This window comes from Melospiza melodia, chromosome 12 (assembly GCF_035770615.1).
Source record: "Melospiza melodia melodia isolate bMelMel2 chromosome 12, bMelMel2.pri, whole genome shotgun sequence".
NCBI lineage: Eukaryota > Metazoa > Chordata > Aves > Passeriformes > Passerellidae > Melospiza > Melospiza melodia.
Genome location: NC_086205.1, coordinates 12,968,214 through 12,987,214, shown reverse-complemented (window position 1 = coordinate 12,987,214; position 19,001 = coordinate 12,968,214). Strand labels below are relative to the sequence as shown.

The following is a 19,001-nucleotide window of genomic DNA, read 5'->3' as shown; positions in this document are numbered from 1 at the left end:
AAACTCTCTTACTGTTGAGGTAGAACTTAAAACAAAAAGAGCCCAAAACTTTTCATCTGATTCTCTGCTGAATATTTCAAGTAAAGAACACACAAGCTCATAAGCATTTCCCCATGCCTTCAGCAAATAAACAGGAGCACATGAGGTGCACAAGTATAGTAACAAAACCATTATTCAGTCTTTTGGGAGTTATTCTTGAAAAGAGAAGTGCATAGGAAGATTTTTGGTACAAATACAGACACCAGGTATTCTATGCTAGTTAAACAGGACTTCTCTTTTGAAATGTTACAAGCTACATTTTATGCAAGCTCAACTGTTTAATAAAGCTAATAAAATAAATTTAATGAATATAGCTTAATTATCAGTTGAAGTATTTACCCCAAAAGTGTTCAAGGGCAAGACATTGTACAGACAAAGTGTAGACACGTGCACGCAAAACTAATGTACTAACACTGTTCTCAAGTTACAGTGAGCAGAGCAGCTACTCCACAGCAAACTTGGCTAAAACATCAAAAAGAAGCACAACAAAATCAGCAGGGGACTTGGGATATCCCAAAAGGCATCAAACTACTGTTGGCAGAAACTTCAACAGTCATTCATAAGCACTATATGGTGACCATAGATGATACCAATAATGGTTTTGTTTTGGTTGCTCAACAGGATGTCTATGTATGCTCTTCTCTCCCTCTGCCCACTTGCCAAATATCCACACCCACTCCATTTTTAAGAAGCCTTCCACAATGCTTTGTGCAGAGAACCAGATAGCTGTCAATAAGCTTTTACAAGCAAGAACAATTAGCCACAAGAAACTTGATACCAAATGTGGCCACCTACCAAAATGAGCCTGAGGAAATATGTGAGAGTGCATTGCTCCCGAGAGGCCTTATGGAAGCCACAAAGAGACCAGACAATGTCAAATCATTTATACACTCTTGAACAGTCATTTCTTAATTTTTTATATATATATAGAGAGAAATAGATACACATATATGTACCAAACAGTTCATCAATAGCATGACCAGCCATAGATTAGTATTAGAAAACCATGAGAAATAAGCTCTACAAAATAGATCTCCCATGTATTAAACAGCAACGTTCATGCAGGAAGAACACATAAAAGGACAAGCTGTAAGTTTACACCTTACACTAAAAGGGGATGAGCATTATCTTTACTTATAGACATTATCTCTGTCACCCAGTGTGGAACATCAGGATGCTGCCAAAGGCTTGGAACCTCAGCAAGCCAGGGACAGCTGCATAGAAGGTGGAAGGATAGACAGAGGTGCCATACTCAAGAAATTTATCTAAAGAGGCTACAAATTCTTAACGATGATCCAAACTAGCCCATTTAGGAATGGGATTAAAATAAAGAAAAAAGGTATTTTGGGCATTAAATATCTGAACAAATTTAGCTGCATAATATCTCAAAAAGGACTGAAAACAGAAATAATTTTAGCAGAGGACAAAAATTTATCAAATCAGTTTTTAACTCAGCCTACCTAAATCACTGAGCAAACCACATTTCAAATGTCAAAATGCACACATCAGCAGATTTTAATCTGTTGAAGTCCAGCTAATAGATAAAAATGTCAAAATTTAGCACTTGCTCTGTAGAGGAAAATCAGCATAACCTAGCAGCCATCTAATCCAAGTCCATAATTTTAAAGTAGAAGTTTGCTTTCTTAAAAAGTGATTACATTTTGCCCACAGAATTATGATTCTACAGAATCACTCCACAGAAAATTAATATAAAAAATGAGTGTAAAGATTAATCATATACTTTAAAAAAGAGACACTAATGTACTAATTAAGTGGACTGGTGAGGAGCTAGCATCCCAAGAGCCTTAGGATGGTTCTGGCTCCAGCTCTTTGGTTTTGAGAGCTTTCAACACTTAGAAATAAAGAAAGAAATTAAACAAGAAGAGCTTTCAAGATCCCTCATTTCAGGGCTACCTTCTATAAAGCATGCTCTAAAGCCAAGGTTATAGTCTTGGAAGGAAGCCAGCTGGTGATACATATACCCCAGACAGGTAGAGCTCAAACAGATCATTTCGACATTGTTCATCACCACCATTTGAAATCCTAGAATTGCACTTCAACATTGAGCAAACACACAACATGTCAAACAGACTAGGGACAGATAATACAAGAAATCTTTAAGAAACATATTACACAGATACAGGAAAAAAGAATCAATGCAATTCTTTAAAGAAAGTTTCTCAAACACTCAGTGTATTTTTTCCTAACCTGTTGCTCCTCGGCTATTGGTCTGGAATGGATTTGTTGAAGGTGCCACTGGGGCAACAGGGGCAGCTACAAATGGATTTGTGGAAGGTGTTGCTGAAAGATTAAAGACATTTTACTAAGTAAGCATTTCTCTAACAGCAAATTTCACTCACATGAAGTCTACACAACCTTTATACGAAGACACAAATACCTAAAATTAGGCCAAAAATCAGGAATATATAAGATACATTAAAAATATAGTTATTTTGACAGAAGTACTTTTTTGTTAACAGCACCTTTATTAGCAGTACTAGTGGTGTCAAAGCAGAGCATTATCAAGTAAAGATTAGTAGACTGCTTACTTATAGTCCCCAAGGGTGTTAGTAACACTTCCATACCTCCAAATGGAGCAGGCACGCTTGAAGATGCAGGCTGCGTCTGTGCTGTAGCAGCTACAGGTACTGTTCCAAAAGCATTGCTGGAAATAATTTATACAATCCATTCAGTGAAGTCAGAATTGCTTGTTTAATAATTAAATACAATTTACAGTTACTGCTGGCATGTAAAAGAAAGGGGATGAACATTCATGTGCAGTTTGCAGACTGCAGTGTACCTCCCTGATGCCAGGGTGAGACACTCTCACTGGTGCTGAGCAATGGAAAGTCATCTCCACCAACAGCAGGAGGAGGAATATAGAACTAAGGCCAGCAGCATAAAGGTTGCAAAGCAAAAGCCTTAGGGGCACTTGCAATGCCAAGCCCCTAACAGGCATTTGGTATTTGTTACTTCAATGATCCAGAAATGGGTGGCACCATTTACATTAAAAATATCTGAATTCTTTTTTCAGGGATGATCCTCTGACTTGGAGTAAGCACGCAGGTGCTCTGCAGAGCAAAGTGCTACCATCTAACAGGTTTAGCACGTCATGATTAGAAAGAAGTAGAGAACATTCCGCTGACAGTATTCCTAGAGTCAGCCATCCCTCAGTCCTGCCATTATTGAAAACAAGAGATGCAGTTTCAGCACTGCCTCTAAACTCATTCAATGCTTCCCAGTTTGGATAAGAACAGGTCTGAGAAACGCCTTGCAGCTGCTGGGCGCTGCTGCAGGCAGGGTGGGCAGCGAGCAGCGTACCTGCTGACGTTACTGGTGGCGGTGTAGGCGTTGCTGGAGGTGGCCGTGGAGCTGAAGACGCTGTCCAGCTCCGCCAGCGCCGCGTACTTGTCCGAAGACGCACTTGACTGGTTGGGGGCTGACAGGGCAGGGCCTGCTGAGGACACTGCTGTGCTGAAGCCACTTCCCTGCTCACTCCCACCTAGAAGGAAAGCAAGCAGGTGAAGCATACTGGAGATAGTTTCACTTTCTGCCCTGCTGACACTGAGAACTACATGAAAGTTCACAGACAGTTGCAGACTTAAAAATTAAATATGCACTAGGGCATAGAGGGAAAAGTATTTAACGAGTCATTAGCTGTCAGCAAAATGTCCTGCCTCTATAGGTACTCTGCAGCCCCAAAGAGCTTTTGTTTTCCTAGAAAAAGAATCCATTCATCTTCAACTAGAAAATGAACAAAACACCTAACCTCGAATAATCCATTTCAGAAAAAACCTCTAGAGTACAAATGAACATAAGTTTTAACAGACCATTTGAGAAGAACTACATTTGAGTAACAGAATAAGTAGCTTTTTCTCCTCAATTTATGATCAACTAAATCCAAATATCATCGCTACTATTTTATGAAAAACAAAATTCAATTGTTTTTGTGGCAGAGAGGAAGAAAACTGCTCTGGTAGCTCTTTGCAACAACAGCAGCTCTCCATTCCAGAGCATCCACTCTAGGTTGTAGTACAAATATAAAATATGTATTTGTATTTTTGCATGTTTTCATTATTGAAGTAATGATTACTTAGATATTTTAATTTTGAATTACTCATCTCAATGGGAAATAGGTTCCCAAACAGCAGTCTTCTAATGACATCCTTTTGAAATCATGTCTTAAAACTCATATCTTGCATATTTAAGGGTACATCGAAACAAAATTCTGCTGATCACTTAGAGAAATTTTGAAATACTGTAACAGTACTTTGACAAGGACAGCCATCCCTGTGGTAACTATACACATATAGAATAACCATGGCAAACAAAGTTTAATACCTTGCCCTGCACTGAAGATATTATCTAAATTAGCAAGAGCTGCATATTTGTCAGCTGACTGAAGATTCAGTTTATTCACTGCAGCTTTACTGGCTGCAGTTGCTGTGGCGTTGCTCTGAGAAGCATTGAAGGATCCAAAATCAGCACTGGAGGATTTGGGGAAGTTATCAAAGTGAGCAAAATTAGCATTCACTGATCCAGCACTTCCACCTGTAACAAATTAAGTTAAACATGATCAATGCTCCAAAGTTAGGAAGTTTCTCCAAATGTAACTGATGGCACAATAACCCTTCCCTTTGTGGCTATGTGAGGCAATGTGTTTGCCTGCCCCATCCTACCCATTTAAGGCTCTTTCCCATTTCCTTCAAAGTTCAGTGGGCCATCAGAAAAAAATCATAAAATAGTGTTTTGACTGCATATCAGGGATAAACACCCCAAACTTCAACACTTTAAATCACAGTCATAATTTTATCCTGAAAACTATATGCTATTTTTAGCTGTTAAAAGTAATTTCAATAAAAGTTTCCTGGAAAAAGATTCATTTGTCTTAATCTTTAATACTCAAAATACAGAAGCTTCATTTCCCTACCATATGTGGCTAACAAATAACTACTATTTACATTTGCTTAGTGGTTCAATGTTTAGTCATTTCAGATGTCAGCTATAATCCTAAACAAAAAAAAAAAAGTGCCTGGAAGTCCAAAAGTTATATGATTTCATGCCCAGGTTTAAAGAGTTTTGTTCTCTGGTCTCAAGAGTTTTAGACTGCATCCAATCAGGAAAGAGGTGAGGGGGAAGACACAACACAGCTCTTTTATAACAAATCTCCACTGAAGTCAGAGATACATAAATCAATTTTATAAATTTGATATGAGTCCATACAACTGAACTTCAGATCAAGTATGACACCATGAGCTTCCATCTCTTCATTGTCCAGACAATTTAATCTAGGCAGGTCACAAATTTAAATGAGTTGTTCCATTAAGTGCATCACATTTTATAACAGTTGGTTGATGATTCCACTCATACTACAGAACTTTCTAAAACAGAAACACAACTTTCTAAAAGCATAAGCAACAAGTTGAAACATATGCAACAGTAGGAATGGAAGTGCTATACTACAATGGCATAAAATGAAGCAAGCTGAGTTTTCCACTGCGTGGAACTTACTGTGTACAGCCTGGAGAGGAAAAGCTGAAGTAAATTCACCAAAACTGCAGCTAGATGAAAGCGTTCTGAACGCTGGACAGCCAGAAATTGTGTGTGGGTTAAAGTTAACATAAGAAGGGAGAAAGAAAATTTGAAAAAAAAGTTTAAAACAACACCACACTCAAAAGAAAAAAAAAAAAAAAGGAAAAGAAAGTCAGTCAGCCAAAGATCTAGACAAACAGCAAGTGTAAACTCAAGCAGAAGTTCTAAAGCATGATCAAATTAAAGGAAAGCAAAATAAATCTTAGCAATAGGCTCTACACATGAAGTCAAACATACTGAAGTGTGTGCACATGCCATACATATGCAGACACACACTTGTTTGGTACTGTGACATCCTTTTGGATCTACTGAAGTGCTTCTCTTAGAAGACAGAGTCAATTCAATACTTATTAAAACCAGTAGAGTTTATTCTTTTCATAGTTATTTCAGGTGTAGAGCTAACAAACACAGTGCCATAAATCAGACTTCTGAGTAGCGTTAGGGGAAAAAAAAAATCAACACCAAACACAAGGAATTCATTTTGAGTTTCCCCAGAGCTTCAGATGGCTTGATCACATTAAAGCAGGCAGATGCAAGAAAACTCAACTTCGGTACCTTTCAACATAAAGGTAAGGATTATTTCAATTAAGGATTAATCAAAAGTGCTAGGACTTCTACCTGTATTTTGGGGCTGAAAAGGAGACTGACTTGCTGTGGGGAAACCTCCAAAATTACTCGAGCCACTAGACTGTCCAAATGCATCAAAGTTTGCAAAACCTGCATTGGCAGAGTTCTGCGCTGTAAATCGCAAAGGAACAAAACATGTTAATGGATATGGGAAATAAACACAAAAACAGATGTATTAACTGAATTCATGGTCATGACAGCCTTCAAGGGTTATGGCCTACCATACATGTGCTGCTTTTGACATGAAGAAAATTACATGTTATTCTACAATTGAAAGTTGTCTTTGAACAAGCTCTCACAAATCACCTTCACAGAGCTGTGTCAGTTAATGCCACTCCTGTCTTTCCCACACAAGCTGCTGCTCACAACTCTATGACCCAATGGGATCCACTCCAGCTTAACCCTCAGCGCTTGCAGTGCTGGCTGCCCAGGAAAAAACAGCCACAAAGTACAGAATACCTGGTTTCCAAAACTAGAACTTGTGAGCTAACTGAACATTTCTTTGTGCACAAAAATCAGAAGGTATTCTTGTAACACACTGGCAATTCAAATTCCTCATACACCAAGTGCTTCTTCCTCAGGTGAATTTTGGTTGGCACAGCCTGAATAGTTTTGGCTAGGTTTATAAATTCATTTAACTGGAAAATTCAGTCTTTAAAAAAACTAAATCAGAATATAGATATATGGAAAATCAATGTCAGTGACAAGAAGATAGCATTCATGGTGTATCCACAAAATTAAATCCAAGGAAATTTCAAGTAAAACTTCATTTTTTGCCTTCCTTTTGTGCCATTCTATAGGAGAAAATAGAAGTTAACACTAATCTAATTTTGACCAGCTGGACATTCAAGCATCTATAGACTCAACAGAAATTGCACACCTAACTGGTAAGCTCCACAGAAGCCCTTCAACTCTATTATAAGCAAGAAAGGAAAAAATGTTTTTAATCAAATGCAAACCAAACCTTTTTATAAAGATAACTTGAATTACAATCTAAAAAAAGCTCACACAACACCTTCTGGAATAACAGATGGCAATACATTATATTTTTAGGTTAGAATTTGTTTATTCTGGAGAGATTTTGCAGATTAAGTATATACAAAGAGAATAAATTATGCTGATTGCTGAAGTACTTAATAATCTGATAGTGCTAATTAAAAGTTGTATTATTTAAATTAATTTCTATTCAAAAATATCTGTACTATAAACTTAAAAACTGAAAAGACATTTTAATACAAACTACTGCACTCCACAATGCTGCTAATATAAATTAGCAGGAAAGTGCCTGCACTTTCCTTCCCCGAGTACCCTGGGAGAGAGTGAGGTTTGGCTGGACTCAATACCATGTTTAATAAACCATGTGCACAAGCATTAGGTTACAGAGCATGGTTTTGGCAGCAGGGAGCAGCCAGGGTGGTCCCTGTGAGGAGTGAACAGAAGCTGCCCCCATTGCTGCACAGCTGCTGCAGCTCCAAGACTGCCCCACCACTGCCCAAAGAAAGCCAAGGCTACCAGCAGTGCTGGCTGGGGCACTGTGGTTAAAAAGGTCAAAAACCAGTGTGCAGCAGCTGTGGCAGAGAGGAATGAGGAAAATGCAAGAGAAAACACTGCAGATACCAAGGTCAGCCAAGAGGGAGGGAGGGACATGCTCCAGGCTCATGGAGAAGACCATGGTAAGGAAGGCTGTCCCACTGCAGCCCATGAAGGACCATGGTGTAACACATTCACCCTGCAGCCTTGGAGGAGCCATGCCAGAGCAGGTAGGGAGGGCATGAGGAGGCTGGAGCTCATGGAAAGCTGCTGCTGGAGCAGCTCTGGCAGGAGCTGTGACCCTGCCTGAAGGACAGCACCCCATGGAAAGGACCCACACTGGAGCAGGGGAACAGCATGAGGAAGAAGTAGCAACAGAGACAAAATCTCAATATTTAACTGCAATGCCCATTCCTCAGCTCCCTCATGGGGAGGAACTAAAATGGTCAGGACACCTCACACACCTACACCTCACAAGAAGGGATGAAGGCGGATTTCATTTTATTCTTTTACTATCCTACTCTATTATTGTCAATAAATAAGTCAAGTCTGGTTTGCCCAGTTACTTTCTCTTGACTCAGCAGCTTTTTCTTGTCTTTCCCAACCTTGCTGATGGGAGAGTGAACACACAGTCCCCTGGGCACCTGGAACCCACCACAGCATGGGAGTCAGCAAGGAGAAAAAAAAAATATCAAAGTGAAAGCAAGATCATGGGAAAGTTATCGAAGTGCGCAAAAAGTTGGCACAAACAGACAGAAAATTACTTCTATGATGTCCTGTGTATTGGTTCAAACAGCATTTTACAGACTCCAAATCCCAAAGTTTGAGCTGTTTTGGTGTTTAAACCAATAGTTTTTAAATAGGAATAGATTAAAAATTTACTTTAAAAATGAAAGTGATACTTTCATCCTAATGCATCAATTGGACAGGCAAGAGACTGATGTTTAGTTGACCAAAGAGGATTAAGCACTTAAATGTCACTTCTAGAATAAGGGCAAGATTATTCAATTTAATCACTCACACAAACAGAAAACTATGTCAAGAATCTTAAATGAAATATCTTTTGGGCCCAAATTAAAAACTGGAGTGTATTACATTACAAACACTTCATTTTACTGTATCAGCTGACACAGAAAGGATGACCTTCAAGTGAGTCCATGTTCAAATAGTACTGCTGCAAAACCTTTTCAGCAGAGTATTCTGATATTAATCTTGTTTTATTTTATGCAGTAAAATGTCAACCTTTGTAAATGTGACACAAAAGTAAAGACCGGGCAAGACTTGTACTCTCCTTCACCTGGACAATACATAAATTGCCAATTCCAAAATTCAGTTCTCCACACAAAAACCCAAGAACAATCCTAAGTAAGCTCAGGAACTGCAGGGGGTTGCAGATTGCCATGGATTTACAGCTGCCCTTGACACTGCAGACCAACAAGGCAGTACAAAGCCAGTTGGCTACAGCCAGGGATGACAACAGCAGTCATGGCAATGCCAGCTGCTTCTACAATCTCTGCAGTTTCTTCTGTGAGGTTTGTACTACCTCCTATGTAATAAAGGAATGAAACACTGCAAAATAGAAAAAAAAACTAAAATAAAATCTATGTATACCTGAAGTAAAAAAAAAAAAAAAACAAAAAAACCAAAAAAACCACAACTCCACAAAATAATTCTTATACTATTTTGTTTTTTCTAGATAAAGTCTCTTCTTCCATGTTATCTGTAATACAGTTGTGCTGTGTCACTACACCTTTGTCATATCTTTTGTGCAGGTCATCTATTCCATCAGTTTTTAAGAAACTTACGTGCCAAAAATTTTGATCCTTGTTGCAATTACCAATCTATAAACTACAGACAAATCAAAATCTCGATTTTGAAGAAATTACAGAACTTTGTAAATTAAATACTGACAGCAAACATAAGGTCAGTATGTTTCCCCTTCAATAAGCAACAATATCCTGAACAGGCTTAATACATTAAAGAACTTGGAAAGCAGAAACATATCACAAATTGCAGTTCCTGCATCATTTTCAAGATTTACACCTACACTTCACAGATTACAGGACAAGTTTGTTAATATTTTCCTATCAGCTGCCACACTCAGTAACTTGTATTGAAGGATCTTAATTTGCTGGTTTCTTCAGTGATTTAGTTGGTATTGTGAACAGGAAGGGAAAAAAGTCCACTCACAGCTAAAACCAAGCCCTAAAACAAGAAGACCAGACTGTAAACTTCGAGAAAGGAGCACTGGACTAAGTGCAAATTCTCCCATCCTCCTTAGCAGTGTGTAATTGCTAACAAAAATTACATGTTTAGACAGCTCCTTAATGAGCATTTCAAATTTATTTCTGCCAAAGCTGGCAGACTGATCAACCCTCCTTGTGTTCCAAAGGAAGAGTCTGTAACATTTTGTTATGCATTTCACTAACACTACCCTGTACTTACTGCACACAAGACATGCCTTACAAGCATTTTACTACAGCAAGTTAGAAAACACCCTCAGGTAGCAAGTCTGCAATACATGTTCAGCTATCACACACTCAGAATCGGGTTTCTGCCTTTTAGAAACTGATTTACTAGCACTGATACTGCTTGGGGCTCTAAAACTTATGGTAAGAAGTCATGGGAATGACCATGGTTAGTTTGTGACCAGAAATTAACAGACTCTCTCCTCAGATTTTATTTATTCTGGAGTGTTCCTACAGCTTTCTATCCTTCTAAAAATTACCCAGCAGAGACGCAGTGGAATTTTACCTAGATTTGGAACACAGTATTGAAATACTGCTTTAATGGAATTTTCATCTCCTAAAAAGCACTAAGAATAATAAAGGGTATATAAATAAAGAATCATTCAGCAACAACTTTGGAAAGAAATTACTAGAAAAAATTAACCATCTGCAGCCTTTTCAGTAACACTATGCAGCACTGGCCAGCAGAAGTTCTTCCAGTTAAAACACCTCCAAAATTTTGATTAACATGAAATCTAATTTTAAGGATTTTACAAAACACACAGAATAACAATTGCTGTTGCAGTGTTACTGAATTCAGACATTTATTTCACATTAATTTGGATAGATCTTGGTACTTTGCTCAGCACCTCAGGTGTCCAGCCTATGATAGTTTATCTTGTCTGTTAACAGTTTCAGGACTGATTTGCAAGAAATCTCTCCGAGTAGCTTAGCAGCATCACAGCTTCTCTCAGAACAACTAGATGAAAAGCCTATTCAGACCAGGCAGGCAAAGGTACTTTCCCACAACTACAAGGCAAGCCAGCAACAAGAAACTTCACTGACCACAGAACTGACTTTGTCTTTAGGATACATTTCTATGGCTCTTGGTCTTTGGCTGGGAAAAAAAACCCCTGAGGGTTCAATATATTTTACTGAAGTCATCCTCTAAGAATTCAAGGCCTATCCTCTTTCCTCAGTCAATACATATGCTCAAGGCTTGTTTATCCTTCCTGAAACTACAGAATACTGCTCACATGGGCAGTACTCAGCTTTCAAACAGACACACACACAAAAGATGAGATCACTCTTTAAACTGGGCAAGCCTTGGTTTTTCCTTTGACAAACTGGTAGTTATTATCAATACATTTGAACTGCTTTAAAGTCTCTGTATCTGCTTGCTTTTCATCAATGCTCTTCCTAATAATTTTCAGAAAGAAAATTGAAGGTCTGATATCAGCTTCTCTCAACAATTTATTACTCATCCTCTCACTCTTTCCCCCAAAGAACCTAAAGTTTAGTAGTAGGCAGAAACAGTGTAATCACATATATCCTAGAGAACAGCTATAGCAACCCCCACTTCCCAAAGCAGAATTGTCAGTCTTTATGTCTTCAACCTTTCTTTATAAAGACCTGAAAGAAACTTTCAACAATACCACATTCCTAAGGCACAGAGATTACATACATCTCATGAAGTTTAGTCAAAAGCCATCAAAATTAAAACTACATTTTATACAATTAAAAAGGGTACAGTGGTCCAAATACCTACCTGTATGACTGTTGAAGTGTGCAAAATTAGCAAAATTCGCTGTAGCAGTTGACTGAGGAGGGGCAGCAGCAAAGATATCTGAGCCAAGGTCACTGAGGAGGTCAAATTGTTTCTTTTCTTGTTGCTGCTGTCCTTGAGATCGAACTACAACAGGAGACTACAAACAAGACTTCAATTAGCTAGTACAAAAAGGTGGTGTTTTACCAAACTGACATTTACAAAATATTAGAAGGCTAGACTAAGCTTATTTCTTTAACAACACATTTATTCCTGAAGTTTAAGATGCTGTATGTAGTACACACCCTCCTCCCACAGTATAAGGAAGACTATTTATATGCTATTACTCTGGCTCTTAAAGGAACTCTTGCAGATTTACATGGTTTAAATGCACCCAGAAGACTAAAGTAGCAAGATATTATTAGCAACTTCAGATTTTGCATTTGAAACTGTAAATACTGTACAAATACAAGCAATAAAACTTAATTTTACAAGACAGAAAATATTTATTCACTACATTCTGAAAAAAACATTAGAATTCAGTATAAGAGAGAAAAATTGAAGAATTTAATAGCAAGGCTTGAAGTTGCAATTTTCTACTGTTTGAGTTAAAAGAGGTCCATTTAAGAGTTGCCTGTATCCTGACGGCAGTTTTCAAACAAACTGTCTTCCCTCCAAAAATCTAAATACACAGTGTTGTCTGACTTTACATTACAGCATAAGACAGTTTCAGAATGCATAGGAAGTCATATTAAATATGACATGCTTTCATCCACATAGTCACTACTAATCTCACAGTTAACAACATCAGTAGTTTTCTTATTTTCAGAGAGAAAATGCAAAAATTAAAATATAACACATTAGGTCTAAACTTTAGAGGTATTTATGCAAAAGACAATTAATTAACCCTATCACAATGGACAACTCTATTTACTGAAAATAACCATTAAAAATCAGTTTGGTCAATAGAAACAAACTTCATTTAGTACCTGATCTGCAAACATGTATATACTTCAGAAAAATATACAATATACAGTGATCATATCAGTTCCTACAGATCACAGCAGCTGTTACTGCAAGAATTTTTGTGCCACTGAAAGAGTTACAAGGACTGCAAACAGTCTGTGCCCCTCAGCAATCATTACTCACTTGGCTAGGTGTGCCCTTGTTTAAGTGCAGTGCGGGTGCAGCTTCTCCCAAGAGAGATTTGAGAGGCTTCACCTCAGGCGTGCTGCTTGTACTACTGGCAGAAGAGCCCGAGATGGATGCATGGACTGATGCCACCACCTTGGCTTGCTCTGGAGGAACATACCTACATGCAAGAAGAGCAATGGTTTTCACAAGTTTCACATGGAAGTTCTTGAGTCTGAAGTGGAGAACTGGCAGATTTCAGCTTTGCTACTGAAACCCTGATCCTGCAATAGACTGTATCAGTAGTTTGCAAAGTACCTATTCTTTAAATATGACAGAGTTGGTTTTGTTTAATGGACTAGAATTTAAAGTCATCAATGTTTTTAGCACTTATTCAATACAAAACATGTCTTTCCCATACTAATAAATCGGATGGGAAATAACAGTTTGCAAAATTGTTACTTTACACTGTTGCTGACATCCTCTTATGCCATTTCTGTTCCATCAATATGAACACTGAGAAACTTGTTTAGTTTGCCTTCTCTGCTTCCTATAGGAGCTCTACATAAAGTTCAGGAATCATTTCACTTTATAGTATGTAAGCAGATTCAAAGAAGGAAATAACATTCAAAATGAGAGCAAACAGTCCATCTTCACTCCTCATCATAGGGGCAATCTTTATAATAGTAAAGGTATCTTACCATCTTTTCTTTTCATATTTTTCCTGTAGAAATTCCTTTACTTTCTGTGGATCCCTGAAGTCTGGAATTGCTGATGATCTATCATCAAATAGGCCGAGCCAAATCTGTTTGCACACCTTAATTTAAAAAAAAAACCACAACAACACAGATTAATCAGAGAAAATTCCTTAATTCAAAACTTATTTAAGTTTACTATTGTTAATGCATTAAACCATTAAAGTGTGTGGCTGCATAATTTATATTCCAGACTGAGCTGCTGTAACAACTGACTGGTGCATCATGTACTGGTCTAAATACCTAAAGCTGCCTGTCACAGCAGGGCAAGCAGATCCCAGCATCCAATTTCATCATTCAACACTCCTTTTGCAAAGTATTTGTAGAATGTGCTCATGAAATGCAAAGCACCTGATTTCTATTTGCAATCTTTAAAATTCTTCTCCTGCACCTAATTCTACACATTCCCTTACCATACTTCAGGGCTTAAACTGTTTCAACAGATTCCATATGCCTTAAGCCTCAAATGGTAGATTTTAAAGAATCCAAGGTTCAGTATTTATACTTTTAATTATTATTTGAGTACAAGAACTGTTTTTTCAACAGCCTTTGTTACCATGATGCAGTTTCTACAATACCATATACATTTGAGTGATGGTATGAGATAAGGGGTAAAAATACTCTTGCTCCAATTTTGTTTTCTAATTGTAGTCGTGAGTGAGCAGAAGTTTAACCACTTGCAAAATTCTCAGTATGTTCAAGCTTTAATTCCTGAGCAAAACAAGAGGAAAGGTGTTCTCAAACTAAAGCAGATGTAGGAGTTTTAACATGAAATGTTTTAAGCCCTTCAGACTATTCTGCAAGTAACCTGAATATGCACCCAAACAATAACACCAAACATTAGCTGCCCTCAAAAATCACAGTGCCCTTTTAGAACAGGTTTCTTCCAGAGAAGCAGAGTCAAAAAAGCTTTGTTTTTATGATGCATAGCTTTTCTTCCCACACCCTTTCTGAAATAGCCCTGACCATGCCTCCTACCTGCCTACTACAAACATGCCCTCTATCCCTGCAAGTGTCAGGTTTTCAACATTGCCCCCAGTGACCTTCAGGCTCTAACAACCAAGAGCTGCAAAACTGATTGCTCTGAAAGTTGGCAAATCAAGGTAGAAGCTGTGATACTCCCACCTCAGCATCTTCCCCAAACTACCTGGCAAACATGATAAATCTTACAGGTCATTTCCAAGATTGCTCAGCATTAGAGAGATCAGGCAGACATCCTAACTATGTATTTCATTTTTGATGTTTCAGCTCTAAATAATCCAATTGCATATTCAACACCTAACAGTCCTTATTACCAACATTATCATCATCCTACTGGATAGAGACAAACAACAACAGGAAACAGATCTAATGATCAAAAGATATTTTTAAATGAGTATTTATATAGCTAATTTAGAGTTAAGATCAGTAGTTACTACCTCAAACTCAGCAACTCTGCATTCATTCTGCAATTGTACTCCACAACAGGATCAAGTTCAACGCACTGATTTGAGTTCTCAAAATTAAACAGTCATTTACAGTATAGTAATAGATAAAATGAAGCTTAATTATTTGTTTAATACATCTTCATACGAAATTAGAAGACAAATTTAGTCAAAAAAGTCACAAGTCTGTTCTAAAGTAAAAGCTAATATCAAAAATCACTGTTTTAACAGTATCAATCTTTCACTACTTTTTGGTGACAAAATATATAAAATCAGAATATTTATGTGTGTAGCTTTAAACTTGCAGTGAATAGCCTGAAGTGAGCCAGCAGTAGTATTTCCATACTTAGATTTGTGAGTATAACTATCCAAGCAGCAGTCATATGATTGCTAGGAGGAAGAGAAGTCCTGCTTGTGGCTATTTACAGAATCTCTAGCAGCAGGAGTTGGTGGTGCTCAAATCTACAGTCCCTCCCCAGCCCCAACTTCAATATTGGAAAGAACATCAGGAAACACTGAAGAAAAGAAAAATTGGGCTCAATTTCAGACAAGCAGAAAGACAAATGTTACAACAGGCCCCACTTGATTCTGCACCCAGCCCTGTAACACTTGGGGCTCTACCATGATAATCAGTTTGCATCCAGCCTGAGATGTGCTGGCCAATGACAGAGGAGGCCTCCTCCCCACCCATACCAGCCCATCCAATTACTTCTGCTTCTCCTGCCATCCAAAACAAGTCAGATCAAAGAAACTCATCACAATTACCATGTCACTGTTACCACTGAGACCTAGAGATCAACTCACAGCAACAAACCACAACCCAGTTTTTCATGTTTCTCCCTCCCAGTTTTCTGCTTACTCTTCCCCTTGAAGTGCCTAAGCATTTGGAGTAAGGGGGGAAGAAAATCAAACAAAAAACCCTCACAACAACCAAACAAAAACCCCCAACAACAAACAATCCAAACAAAAAATACCACCACAGCTCCGTGTCAATGTCTCAGGCCATCATGACCACTACAGGCAGTTTCTGTGAGGACTCAGAAAACAAGGTGCTGTGTGACTCCAGATCATTAGCAGCTACAGAGCCATAGTAGATCCAGTTCTATGAATATGCAAAGAGGAACGGAGGAGGACTGTGCTGAACAAACAGCTGTTCGTTTAAAATGATGCAAGCTTCTTAAAGGCATCAGCTCTTGCCATTGCACTGCAATTTCTGCAAACCTTCAGAAAACCTTTCAGGCTTCCAAAAGTGTTTCCTGGAGCAACTAATTCCTTCTAAATACCTAACCACAAAAGGAAGTAACAAGTGAAATATGCCTCAAGTCACTGCTGTAATTAATTTAAACAAACTGCCAGGCACTCTGTGCTCTTCTGCTGCTGGTAGCACAGAGAACAGTTTTACTAATGGGCAACCAATTTTACTACCAGTTTTATCAATGGATAACCACTAAGCCAAAGAGCCTACTTAGTCACACACACTTCAGCAAGACATTCTTATTGTACCAGTCTGGCTGCAGGAGCCGTACAAAAGCAGTGTAAAACATTCACCACACCAAATGGAAATTAAATTCCACCTAGGTTTCTTAACCTAAAGAGTTATCAGAGGAAGTACAATTTCTTAAATGTTCTTAAAATGGACCAGTCTTAAACCAAAACCAGACACCCACAATAGATAAGAGTAGTCTGGATTAGTGGGAAGGATGGAAAGAAACCCTAAGATTGTACGTGGGTGTACAACATGACTGGAATACGAAGGGTAAATCACATCCTCATAAGGGCATTTCAGACCATGCTTATGCCAAAAAAAGGCTGTTTTGTCTTCCTACTACAGTTGGGCTTGATGATCTTAAAGGTTTTTTCCAACCTACACAATTGTGACTTAAGTCCTTTGGAAAGCTGTATCTTATGAAGTTTTAGACCCACACCAGAAAGCATGGAAAGGCACATATTTCTGTCTGAACAGCACACAATGCTTTGAACATCAGCAGCCATTCCACGCAGGCATTCAGAGCCCAATAAAAGGCTCGTTGTCTTCCCTTGTTTGCTGGTGACCTGTGTGCTCTGTCTAGTTATACTTCTGCTACCATCATCTGACTTGACAGGGATCCACAACACTGCATTGATTATGCTTCAAGTGAACCACAAAACAATTTTCAGCCATCTAAAAAAAAACACAAATGGCAGAGAGCTGTGCAATACCACAGGATGAAATGAAAACTGAAAAATAAAATTTAAAAAATACTGTTGACAAAGACAGAACTCACATCATGTAATTGTGTTTTCTTGAAGAAGTTATCTGTCCAAAGTCATTTTAAAGTAAGTCACAAACAGTCCTGAATCTTGTGCAAAGAAAGGTGTTTGCTGTGAGAAATTTTTATTTTTGCCTTATTTTTATTGATCAGGTCATCACATTTTTTGTTTCAAAGCTATTCAAAAGTTACTCTTGTGACAAATATCAGGGAAACTTATGCCATGCAACTTGCTGTTTATGGTGGGGGAAGATTACTCAGCATTTATACCTTTGGTACCCTGATTACTCCCTACTAATTCATCATCTGAACTGGATAGATACCAAAAGATTCATTACAACAGCAATAAAAAAACAGCACAATTATAGAAAGATCAGACTGGCAACTTCAGTTGCCAACACCTCACCACAAGCTTCAGTGCTATGTTCTGTCTGGCCCAGGAGCTGCCCAGGCAGGACACCTGAAGAGCAGAGTTACTCCCAGAGTTACTCAGCACAGCCATGCACAGCATGTGCTTACTCTTGCAGGGCATCACTTGCAGGACATGGGAGCAGGGAGGAACTGCAAAAAGGCATCAAAGCAAATGTAAACCTGCACAAACCCAGGCCTTAAGCATGCAGTTACTCTACTAAACACAGTTTTCCTCTTATTTAAAACAAATTCACTATCTGAAAAAAAAAAAATCCAAGGAAGTAATTGTTCTCAATTTTAGGTAATTTTGAAAACATGTTTTGAGAAATTTGAATTTGATATCCCAAGGAGCATGTATTTCAAACCACCCCTCTAACAGCTCCATATATAAATCACACTTGCAGAGCTCATTCAGAAAATGCTACTGGCTCAAGTTGTATGACACATCTTCAGTCCCATTTTAACAGAATTACTCATTCCTTTGCTTTTACAGGTAATATATGAACCATCATCCCAACTCACCACACAATTACACAACACTACTATTAAGGTAGTGGGCCTAAAAATTCTATGACTTTCTGAAATCCTTCTACATTGCACCATCTCATTGGGAATACTCTGGTTCAGCCATTTAATATTAATATTGTTCTTTCTGCAACAGCAGCACAAATAAGCCTGTGCTCAAAAGCTCTGTTTATTTGCTGAAAGCTTTGCTATACTCCTCCTTTTGATAATCACAGCTCTATCAAATAAAATGCTCTGCTTAGAGAAGAGTCTGACAAGCTGGAGCCAAGAGTAAACATTCAAGTTATGTGGAAGCCCTTAGAAACAGTGGAATATATCCAACAATCCATAATCATTGTCCACTGTCCCTGAAAAGTATAATTAGTCCATGTCCCACTGGTTCACCAACAGAGCAGGGAAAAAAAAAAAGGAGAGCATTGAAGTCAGAATGACTAAGCATATGCAGCATTTGAAAGTCTACTTTTGTTGAAGGCTTGACAGAAGCAATACTTTGAAGTTTTGCCCCTACTACACTCTGGGGGCTGCAAAAATCAAGACAAAGCAAAGTTTTACCTTGTCACATAACAATAAGTAGATACCAAGATTCAGCAGTTGTCTTCATGGAATTTAAGAATTCATGAGAATCCCTTTACAACTGCTTTGGGAAGGATAGTACCTGTCCTCTGCCAACAAGCTCCAGTCCTGCAAGGGATGTCATTAGACACTTGGCAACCAGATACTGGGAC

The 19,001-nt window shown here is 38.3% G+C and overlaps 1 protein-coding gene across 8 annotated transcripts in view; it reads right to left on the bottom strand.

Moving 5' to 3' along the window:
• The window catches only part of AGFG1 (ArfGAP with FG repeats 1), a 35,859-nt gene that overhangs the window by 2,504 nt on the left and 14,354 nt on the right, over positions 1-19,001 (bottom strand). For 2 of the 8 annotated variants that reach the window (XM_063166842.1, XM_063166848.1), the window contains exons 3-12: positions 13,614-13,729; positions 12,931-13,093; positions 11,785-11,941; positions 6,250-6,369; positions 5,551-5,622; positions 4,381-4,590; positions 3,361-3,541; positions 2,625-2,704; positions 2,248-2,340; positions 835-882 (exon numbers count right to left, since the gene is read on the bottom strand). In XM_063166842.1, coding sequence (XP_063022912.1) covers positions 835-882; positions 2,248-2,340; positions 2,625-2,704; positions 3,361-3,541; positions 4,381-4,590; positions 5,551-5,622; positions 6,250-6,369; positions 11,785-11,941; positions 12,931-13,093; positions 13,614-13,729 — 1,240 coding nt within the window. The remainder of the gene's footprint in view (positions 1-834; positions 883-2,247; positions 2,341-2,624; positions 2,705-3,360; positions 3,542-4,380; positions 4,591-5,550; positions 5,623-6,249; positions 6,370-11,784; positions 11,942-12,930; positions 13,094-13,613; positions 13,730-19,001) is intronic. The other 6 variants (XM_063166843.1, XM_063166844.1, XM_063166845.1 and 3 more) reach the window with 5 other exon arrangements.